The 11,682-nt window shown below is 33.5% G+C and overlaps 1 protein-coding gene across 3 annotated transcripts in view; it reads right to left on the minus strand.

The window, feature by feature from the left end:
• Nucleotides 1-6,601, minus strand: part of LOC114349332 (uncharacterized) — a 94,948-nt gene extending 88,347 nt beyond the window's left edge. The window contains exons 1-2 of one of the 3 annotated variants that reach the window (XM_028299671.2): nucleotides 6,404-6,601; nucleotides 5,894-6,261 (exon numbers count right to left, since the gene is read on the minus strand). In XM_028299671.2, coding sequence (XP_028155472.1) covers nucleotides 5,894-6,231 — 338 coding nt within the window. In that variant the 5' untranslated portion in view covers nucleotides 6,232-6,261; nucleotides 6,404-6,601. Of the gene's footprint in view, nucleotides 1-5,893; nucleotides 6,316-6,403 lie in introns of those variants that run through there. The other 2 variants (XM_028299672.2, XM_050648088.1) reach the window with 2 other exon arrangements.
• Between the last annotated feature and the right edge of the window lie 5,081 nt (nucleotides 6,602-11,682).

Below are 11,682 nucleotides of genomic sequence, written 5' to 3' on the forward strand. Positions count from 1 at the left end.
TCTGTAATTAAATACAATATTAAAAAAAAAAACGAGCCTGTACCGCCATTAAGAAGAACAAAAAAATACACTTTCTTCAAATAAACCTTTTTATCCGATGCCTAGATTTTGTGTCATTTTGGAACTACTAATGAAATAAAAAATTTTAGTAGTTCCAAAATGACACCAAACCTAGGCATCGGATAAAAAAGTTTATTTGAAGAAACTGTATTTTTTTGTTCTTCTTAATGGCGGTACAGGCTCGTTTTTTTAATATTGTATTTAATTACAGAGTAATTTCCACATATTAATATATTTTTCAAATTGGGCTCTGTACCGCCATTCTTTATTATATTACGAATACGTGTGCCAAATATTTTGAAAAAATATTCAAAATTACAGCCGCAATCTTGGAACGCGTTTTCGCTACCTGTTGATCGCTACTGTTTCCTCTTAAACACTGTCAAGAGTGAACTTAAGGAAAGAGAGAGAAAGGGCGAACAAAACTTATTTATCAAGTACGTAAATGGCACTCCTAGAATAATGTCAAAAAACTAACACAGTCTTCCTCTGGACTGTGGGTTTATTTCCAAAATGTAGGAGGTCTCAGAACTAAGTTTGACCATTTGTTTATGAATGTTTCCTATTCTCACTACAGTATCATCATATTTAACGAGACCTGGTTGACATGTAACTATGCTGATGAAGAGCTGCAGTTGTTTGACCTCAACGTATATAGAACTGATCGCTCCAGTGAAACAAGTTCATTCTCAAGAGGTGGTGGAGTCCTTACTGCAGTTCATAAGGGCTTAAGCAGTAGATCTTTAAAAGTTAACGGGACAATCGAACAGCTTTTTGTCTTGGTGACCGAAGGTGCAAATCAGTTTATTATAGGAACAGCATATTTTCCACCTAAGTCTTCATTGGACAAATATTCCATATTTTGTGAAACCCTGGAAAAAATAGCCGAAGATTATCCATCTGCACACTATTATCTGGCTGCTGACTTCAATTTACCAAACTGCGAATGGTTTTCAAATGATATATGCTCTTCAACAATTCCTCTGCCAGGTGCCACAGCTTCTGAAGTTGAAGCCCTGCAGGTTGTGACTGGTATGTGTGCATACCACAATTTGTTTCAGTCCAATACTATTGTGAATGCAACTGGTAATATTCTGGACTTGGTGTTGGTCGATGATGCTGATGTAACTGTGTCCAGAGCTAATGAAGCTCTTTTGAGGGAGGGTATGCATCACCCACCCCTGGAATTTGAGATAAAGATGACCAAAAGGCGCCCCAATGATGGTGGTTTGGTTAGTGACGGTTTTTATAGGGACTTCAAGTCGGGTGACTATGTGAAAATAACTGATTTTTTGTCACAGTTCTGTTGGGATAATTTATTTTTAGGAAAAACACTGAATCAAATTGTAAATATTTTCTATGATATAGTTTACTTAGCTATAGAATTATTCATCCCCCTAAAAAGGTATTCAAAACGTAGATTCCCTTCTTGGTTCTCTTTAGAGTTAAAGAACCGGATAGTTGAGAAAAAGAAAGCTCACAAAAAATATCTTTTATCTAAATCAGTTCTGGATTATCAGACTTTTTCACAGCTGAGGGCTAATTGTAAATTGTTAAAAGCTGAAAGCTACAGAAATCATATTTACTTAACAGAATTATCAATAAGAAATAATTTGAAGGGATTTTGGTCATTTGTGAATTCACGGAGAGGAAAGCCCTCTATGCCCGCTGTGTTGAGGTATGGTGGTGTTGAATCCGGTCATGGACCAGATATTGTAAATCTTTTTGCAGAATATTTTTCTACAGTATATTCCACTCAAATATGTGTCATACCCAGTGACTCACCTACATTTGGTCTTACTAATCTGACTGGTTTCAACATAACTATATCTGATATTTATCTAAAATTATCAGAACTGGATGCGAATAAGGGTCCTGGTCCTGATGGATTGCCTCCTAGCTTTCTCAAGAACTGTTGTTTTATATTATCCAGACCTCTTTTTCACATCTTTAATCTATCCTTAAATACGGGTGAATTTCCAGAATGTTGGAAAAATAGTTTTTTAACACCCATTTATAAAGCGGGAGATAATTCATTGGTGAATAATTACAGGCCCATTAGTATAATTAGTGTAATACCAAAGATATTTGAATGTTTTGTATGTGACTATCTTAAAGCTTCACTTGAAAAACAACTAGTAGACCAACAATTTGGATTTCAGAATAACAGATCAACCGAATGTAACACACTAGTATTTGTGGACTTCCTGAGGAAGGCATTGGAGAGGGGTTGTAGGGTACATGCACTATACACCGATTTCTCCAAGGCCTTTGATCGGGTCAACCATAATATTTTAATATTTAAACTTAAACAAATGGGTGTTAATGGTCCACTTCTTGAGTGGCTGAGAACATACTTGATTGACCGAGTTCAGATGGTGCGTATCAGGGATTTTGTTTCCAGTGAGATTAAGGTTCATTCAGGAGTACCTCAGGGTTCACATTTGGGGCCCCTGTTATTTAACATATTCATCAATGATATACACCACTGCTTCTGACACAGTTCACCTCTGCTTTTTGCAGATGATCTAAAGTTCTATACAATTATCAACAATACAGAAGACTGTATTAATCTTCAACATGATCTTGATCGGTTGAGTGAGTGGTGTATGTTGAATGCCATGGCCCTGAATGAATCTAAGTGTCATGCTATTTCTTTTGGACGATCGAGAGACCCAATAGAATATAATTATAATATACAGAATATTCCTGTTGACTGGGTTACTGAAATTCGTGATTTGGGAATTAATTTAGACTGTAAACTTTTATTTGAATCACATTATACATCAAAAATTTCCAAATCTTTACAAATGCTTGGTTTTATAAAAAGATGCACTAGAGACTTTCAGAATATTGATGCAATTAAATTACTATATTGTTCTTTAGTTAGACCTCATCTAGAGTATTGTTCTTGTGTTTGGTCTCCATCTTACAATATTTACATAACAAAAATCGAGACAGTCCAACACAAGTTCTTAAGGTACATAGCATATAAACTGGGTATACCTTTTAAGTTAAATCAGTTAAATTATTATCAAATTGAAACCCAATTGGGTATTCTCTCATTGCGTGACCGACGAGTAATTAAGGATGCAAGGATGCTCTGTGGCAATATTAATTCAACAGTTTTGTGTCCTCAGCTACTTGAGCAGGTGGTCTCCATGTACCTCTCCGCAGAACTAGATTAAATCAAACATTCTATGTTCCTATCCATAGAACCAACTATGCATATAACAACTTTTTATCTCGAGCACTAAGATGGGCAAACACTCAACCTGATCTAAATTTCTTTGCACCGAAGTCTGAATTCATCTCTGGCCTCAGACGTTTGTTTGTTTGAGTAGTTGTTGGATATTCATTATTGTGATATATGAATCTGATTTATGTGATTAAGTTTGTGATATTTATATTTTATTGTATTATTGTTTTATTATTACTATTTTATTGTAGTTTTATTATTATTGACACATGTATTATGTATATTGGACTTATAAACTTGTAATCTTATTGGGCAGTGTCCCGTTGAAAATAAATAAATAAATAAATAAACATCAGAAATGAGAACGTTGAGGTCAATAACTGGGAAAACACTGAGAGACAGAATACCGAACAACAGAATAAGAGATATCTGTAACATACAAGATATAGTACGGTGGAGAAGACAGAGCCGACGAGAGTGAAGTCAGCATGTGACGAGAATGGACAGCGAGAGAATAGCCCAGGGGTGGGCAAATACTTTTAAGCGCGGGCCAAAATGACATTTTCAAAATGTCTCCCGGGCCAGAAGACTATACTGTGAATGAATGCTGTGTACCTGCCAAAAATTTTTTTGACACAAATGCTATAAGTAGTGTGACTAACTCCAATTCAGTCGAATCCGGGTAAAGGCTGAAAAACATACCTGAAATCCGGTACTTTTCAATGAAAATCGGGCCATTGTTTTTTTCAGCAGACGATAATTATAATACTTCTTCTTTTCGTTGTCCTTATGCCCAATAAGAGCGTCAGACTTTGCTATCACCTATCTATCTGTTACCCATTTATTCCTCACCTTCCGGTCTCCTGCCATTTCCTTCATCTGTTGCACTGTTTTCCCTCTCTTGTTCCCGATTTCCTGGATTTGTTCCATCCACTCCTTTCTAGGTCTGCCCCTTCATCTATTCCCCTGTTTTTCGCATCTGTCACCTCCTTAACTAGTCTGTTCTCGTTCATTCTAGTTATATGTCCAAATCAATTCAGTTTTCTTTTTTCAATTTTTTTCTCTATTGCTTCCTGTCTTGGCACGTTTTTGATGTTTTCGTTCCTTTCCCTTTCCAGCTTCATCTTTCCAGCTATTTTTCTCAGTTGCTTTATTTCTGCCGCATTTATGGTACTTTCATGTCTTTTATTTGTAGGTAACTCATGTCTCGCTTGCATATAGAATAGTTGGTACTTTGATTGTATAAATACATGTATTTTTGTTTCCTGGCTGATTTCCCTTTTTCCCAGTATTGTATTATTAATTGTATAATATATTCTCGTAGATTTCTTTATCCCATTTGCAATTTCTAAGTCTAGATTTCCGTCGTTCGATAAAAATTAAAATTAAATTAAAATACATAAACGAAAAAAAGTCCACTGTTATAGATTTCGTAGAACTATAATACCACGATATAAAATGCATGCATTTTGGATGTGGTGTTAGTATTACTCTCTAGAAATTGTCAATTTTTTTCGTCCCACCTTCAATTTGCTGTGAATTATTTGAAGAATAACGTATTCAAAATTTCAAAATAGAATTTTCCCAAAACGTTGAAAATTCGGATGGCCAGGAAGACTTGTCCGGGACGCCGTGACACAACTTTTTATTTCGGGCCATGTCCCGGATTTTTCAGACTAGTTGGTCACACTAGCTATAAGTATCATTTTAAAGTATTTAGACAAAGAAATTTGATGGAGAAGAATTTTTCAACGGGCCGGATAAAGTAAGCAAAAGGGCCGGTTGCCCACCCCTGGAATAGCCCGTATAGCCAGGGATTCGAAGCCAACAGGCAAGAGACCAATAGGAAGACCCTTTAAAAGGTGGCAAGATAGCTGGCAGTCAACATCACAGCTACGAATACAAGCTCAAAATCGGTAAGGAACATTCCAAGTGGCCTATTATAAGAAGAAGAAGAAATTTTAAACTGAAGTAGAAAGTTGAAATTGTCGCATCATTATCCCGAATCTATGAAGCAAAATGTCAATGAAATCATATTTCAGTCTGACTCTTTTAAAAATATATCTGTAAAGAAATCATTGATAGGATTGACTTTTCAACAACTCTATAAAGCACTTTCCAATCAATTGGTTTCTTCAGAAAATATTGGAGGGCATAACAATCTCTGGACCAATGTGTGCTATAAAAGCGAAGATTTTTCATGAACACTTGAAAATAAAAGAACTTTTCAAATTGATTCATCCAAAAACGAGAATTAAGAAGAAGAAAATGATGGAACAGCATCAACCAAAATAATAATTATTAGTCAGGTGGTTGAGGAAACTGCCAATATTCTACTAAACTTGAGCAATGAAAACCTTTGGACCTTGTCGATATTTTGAACTTGCCCAAAATATGTCAGAAGGTTTAAATATGAGGTAGGTATATAAAACTTAGGAGATTTATTTTTCTGTTATCTTTTTATAGTAGATACGCATGAATGTGTACCTATGTATCATGTATAAGAAATAAATGTTCGGATTATTTGTGCTTTTCGATTATCCATGCCATGGTTGGTCCGTGGAGCATGGATAATCGGTAGTTATAAAATAGTGGTATCACAGGATGTTTATTTATTTATTAGAGTTAACTTACTTCACTTTTGATCGTGTCCATTTGAGTTCAAAAAGAGGAGAAATGTTCTCACCACTTTTTGAACCTTCTGCATCTTTAATTAGGTTTAATACATCTTCACTTGTAAGTACATGTTTAATGATATTTTTAACGTTTATCACATTTAAATTGCTTTTTGCAGCTTTTTCTTCAAGTTTGTGTTCCAATTCATCTTCTATATATTCTATAATTTTTCTTTCAGACTCTGTGGGAACTGGAGAAGGCTTTCTCTTACGACTTGGACTTTCAATTGCAATGTGAAGATTATCATCCGAATTCTCTTCAGATTCATCTTTATTACAACTTTCATTATCGCTCATTTTACTGTAAATTGTTAACTGCTAAAAGTGCTAAACACAAAACTTAAATAATAAATCTTAAAATATTTTCAAAACAACATTTGAAAAATATAAATATGTCAAATATGTCATATGTCAATTTTTAATTAAGTAAGTCAATTTTTTATATCTATACTTCGTCTAATTTACTTACCGTTGCCAGTGTGCGTCTTGGAAGAGTGTTGCCATCGTATACGCTAAAAGCTGATTGGCTCCGCCATCTTTTGCTCAGATTTCCGGATTAATTTGGAAGGGGTAAACAGATGATCAGTTGTTTATTTTTCGTTTACTCTGGTTTAACCTCACTTAACTAGATATATCGAGAAATATTAAATTACTATTACCATCATAGATATATAATACTCTAGATTGCGTCCTCCGATCTTAAAATGGGTGACGGTTGCGACAGAGATAAATGAGCCTATTTGGTCGGTAGTCTCTTTCTAATTTAAGGGGAATATCGACGACGTGACTATCCCACTTTATCGAGTAATATTTGTTGACAGTTGGAGCGGGTGGAGACGAGAAATGGTCTTTGGTCTTCGAACGTGAGTAATCGTGGTTCGAATCCCATACCAACTTTACCTTTTTTATTTTTATTTACTCAATATTGCGTTTATTAGATATTTTTACATCTGAAAAATGGACCTAAGTAAATCTAGCAGATAATAAATGTACCTATGTATATTAAGTTAATATTGGAATACATATTTGTGAACTGCATAGTAAAATAAAAGTCATTCGTTATTAATATAAATTCGTCCTTATTCGAATGATGTGAATAATATTTGTTTTGCTTCTACTTTTTTAAAAAATTGTAACAATAGTTTCGTAAATAAAAATAATGTCTAATTACTTATAATTGAATCGGTCATTTCAAAAACAGCAAAGTCCACAATTTTGAGAAACTAACTTTTTGAGAGGAATAGACTCCTTTAAGATAAACGTTGTGTGCAAAAACGACACCAGTCCAGTAAAAACATTAGGAACAAAACTACAATATAACTCTGAATTTTGATGTCATCCATTTCATCCATCTTTCGACTATATAATTAAGTTTTCTTTGCTCTTCTCTAAAATTAGGAATATGCGACTCGTGTTGTTTTTGAAATGACCGATTCAATTAATAAATCGATGGTACATTATGTTGATATTAATTATTGGTAATTTTTTACGAATATTCTTAATTACTTTATACTATTCTACCATTAACTTATTAAAAAAATAACATTGGCTTTTATATTTTTAAAAATCTATAGGTACCTACACAGTTTTTCTTATTTGTTATATATTTCTTTGCATAGATTTATTTTAGAGATGTAATAATATCTAATCAACGCAATATTGATTAAATTAAAAATAAAAAAAGTAAAGATTGGTATGGGATTCGAACCAGGATTATCCACGTCCGAAGACAAACGACCAGTTCTCGTCGCCATCCGCTCGAACTGTCAAACCATCTAAAATACTCGACGACCGAGTAGGATAGTGACGTCGTCAATACTCCCCTTGAATTAGAAAGAGACTACCGACCAAATAGGCTCATTTATCTCTGTCGCAACCGTCACCCATTTTAAGATCGTAAGGCGCAATCTAGAGTATTATAAATCTATGATTACCATTATTCAGGTTGAAAAATGCCTTCTTCTAAGGTAAAAGGTTGCGAAGTCGATTGGGGAAAAATAATGTGAAAATGAATTCTTTCCCAAAAGAATCTGAACGACGGAAAGTGTGGATTAAAAATATAGGGTTAAAACAAGATCCAAACAAATATGCTGTTGTTTGTGAAGTAAGTTCTTCAAGTAAAATTAATTGAGTATTTGCATTTGATGCATTCTCTTTATAATATTTATATCATTAAAAAATATTGTATTCAATATTTGAAGGTTTAGGAACACTACTTCTGAAATGTGGAAAAAAGTTAGACAAGATGGCAGCAGAAAATTAAAATGCAATGCTGTACCAACAATATTTAGAGAAGAAAGCGAAAGTATTTAATTATTTATATTGGTTTTTTGTTTATTCACCAATTTAACACCTATAGATATTTGTATAACAAGAGAGCGAAGTGCACCTTTTCCTCCCAAGAATAAAGCTTACTAGTTTACTACAGTAATCATTCAAGGGAGGAAAAGGCACTTCTCCCATGTTATACATTTTTCCACCTCCCTCAAATAAGTCATTTTTCCATTTTTAAAATATTTATATAACTGTTGATTGAATACATGAATCATAATTGAATACAGGAATTTGTGTATTCAATCAACAATAGAACTAACAAAATTTATTAGAGAACTAAAACTAACAAGTAGGTACAGTATAACTATCAAATTATTAATGAAATATTTTTAAATCAAAATAACAATTTACTGTTTTTACCATTTTGCAACATCTATAAATAAAATTTAAAATGTATGGATACTTACCTAATAGAAAATAGAGATAATAGTATAGGGTGTCAATAAGTTATTTCATCTATGCTATGACATAGTATGACGTCAACATCACTTTTACTTTTACTCCCTAGGGATTAAAAGTACTTTGTTTCCCTAGGGAGAAAAAATATGACTATGCTCCCTACAATGAGGCCAGGAAATGTATACTTTGGATAGAGGTAGGTGGGAAAATCTATTTTATTCAGTTATTGTGATTTGTTTCTTAGACAATCGGTTTGTTCTAGCACGAGTTTCAAACGGTCTGAAACCATTAGCGAATAGTGGACCAGCGCGAGTAGAGGGGATAGCACTCGTAACTGTATTATGTTCTCTCACTGACCAACTGTTTGCTGACTAGTTCGACTGTTTGCTAGAACAAACCTATTATTCAAACAAAATGTCCTCTACGTCAGACTGATCAGAATTTTAAAAATGTGTCATATCAATCAAATCAAAAAATTTAAAAAATTGTTCCTGTAACCATTTTTAGTGGAAATAATAACAGTACTTATATTGGATCAGATCAGAGAGCCACCCAATTCATTGTTAAAGTATGATAAACTAAAAGTTAAACAATTAGGCATGCACTTCATATTATATTTAATGAAATATAACCCACTGGTACTCATACAAACTTGACGGCAAGCAAATTCAACAAATTTTTCCTCATTTATTAGTTTTTCACTACCGTTAAGTTTGGAAACAAGCGCTGTTGCCAAATAAAAACATATACAGTCGGAAAAATGAAAGAATACCATTTTTTTCATAAATAATAAATGAGAGAGATAGATTATTAATAATCTGATAATCTGAATAATATGTGATTGATGTGATCGTTCATGGGTATTCTTTCATTTTTTTGACGGTATGTATTTACCACAGCAACTACAGGTGACACTGTTTCTCTTTGTCTTTAAGAGTGTGAAACAAAGATAACTACAGTGGGAAAAATAAAGAATACCCATGAACGATCACATCGATCACTTATTTTGTGTTTCCTATCTTTTTCTATAACAAACGTTTATTATTTATAGAAAAAGACAACAAACATAAATTAAGTGATTGATGTGATCGTTCATGGGTATTCTTTCATTTTTCCAACTGTATCTGTAATATACGCTGAGCTCGTAGGTAGAGGGGATAATTAAAAAATCGCGAGAGCCAGTAGTGACAAGTCTGTAAACCTTTACTGGAAATTTGACATAAATGTCAAAGTGAATAATTTAAAATTGAAATTAAAAACATTAATTAGAAAAAATATTAGTTGGTCAAAGCTGTGGTATATATTTTTATCTTAAGTATACTTACGGTTTAAATACTGAATTGTTTTTTTAATATTATGTAATATCTAATTATAATTAGATATAAATCATCTAAGCGCCATCTACACGATAATTGTGAATGTATCTGAAGTAAGAAATTAATATTTCATTAAGAGAACGTTAAAACAGTTAGCAACATTTTTAAAAAATCGATTACAATTTAATTACTTTTTTGCGTTGTAAATATTAAGCGATAAAATTAAATAATAAATTTAAAAATTACTGGTGAAAGTTGAATTAGTAATCCGCTAGGAGCGACACCAGCGAAGCTCAGAGCGTATAAGTGGGTGTGTTTGGACGACCATAGCGGCTGACTGTCAGCAGAAATCGGCTGAGTGGTTGTATCCAGCTGTGATAGGGAAAGCTTAGTAAATCTCTCAGCGGCTGACTTCCAGCGGTGACGTCTGACAGCTACTGCTGGCTCAGCTGTCCAGCGGCTGTGGTCATCCGAACGCACCCAGTGTCAGTCATGTTTTCCTATAGTATAGAAGGCTTAGATAGAAGGTTATGTAAGATTTTTGTTTGTTTATTTTTTCTTCTTCTTTTGTGGCCTTTGGAAGCTGTGCCCATTTAGCCAGCAACATTTTTTAAAATTAATGCCTAACTAAACACCTACCATACAAGAAAACCATTACGAACCTAAACGACCAATCAAGGATACGGAAGGGAAAGTAAAGTTATTTAAAAAATAAACCGTTGTTAAAATATAAACTAAATAAATAAAATATAAATTGAAAACAATAATTTGACATTATAAATGTAACCTCCAATATTATGACAGACGTCAGTTACCATGACATCATATATTATACTCGTCACTAATTCTAGCCAATGAAATGCTTGCTGTAATAGGAATGGCATATCAAAAAAATCTGACTATTCTCTATATATTTTTTCAAATTTAGAATATGGCAACAAGGGGAAAGTTATGTGCATTCCTCATTGTTTGACTTTTCCTATATCTTTAGTATCAGGTCATCGTACAATACAAATACTTCCTGCAATGATTGGAAGTAATGCAGAACAAGAATTGAATTTGGAATCGCCGAGAAAAAGGATTGGTGTACAAAATAAGAAAGTATATAAAGGACAACAAACATCTTCCATAAGCGATCAAAATTGTATAACTGAAATTCAGGAAATAGATTCTGCTCCACCTTTAGGTATAAAAAATATTTTGACATTTTTTTTATTTAATACACAATTTAATTTACCATCTGATCATGAAGCTATAAATAAATGGTGTGAATGTTGAACACATGAGGGAGAAGCTGCCATGTGGCAACTCTCCTGTATAATATATTTTATATTAGTTCACATAAATAGTTAATTTATTAAGTCTGTTGGCCATGGTTTCTTCAGTCACCTTTCAAATCCAGGAGGGGTATTTAGCAGTCTTGATTCGTTACTTGGATGATCCGTTGTCCATCAAGGAAGTTTCTTGTGATTATTCTAATTTCTTCCTCTACCAAGGATGTGGCAGAGTTATCTTGTATAGGGTTTTGTTCAAGTGTAAACACTTTTTTGCGCCAGTCCAGAGCTGTCTGCCAGCGCTGTCTTGAATAGAAAGGTGGTCTATTTTTCATGCCACTGGCATTCCAGTGAGACTGGCACCAGTTTCTGGATACATGTAAACGTTACTTTATTTTATGTAAATATTATTTTCATTCTAGAAT

This window comes from Diabrotica virgifera, chromosome 4, assembly GCF_917563875.1.
Source record: "Diabrotica virgifera virgifera chromosome 4, PGI_DIABVI_V3a".
Lineage (NCBI taxonomy): Eukaryota > Metazoa > Arthropoda > Insecta > Coleoptera > Chrysomelidae > Diabrotica > Diabrotica virgifera.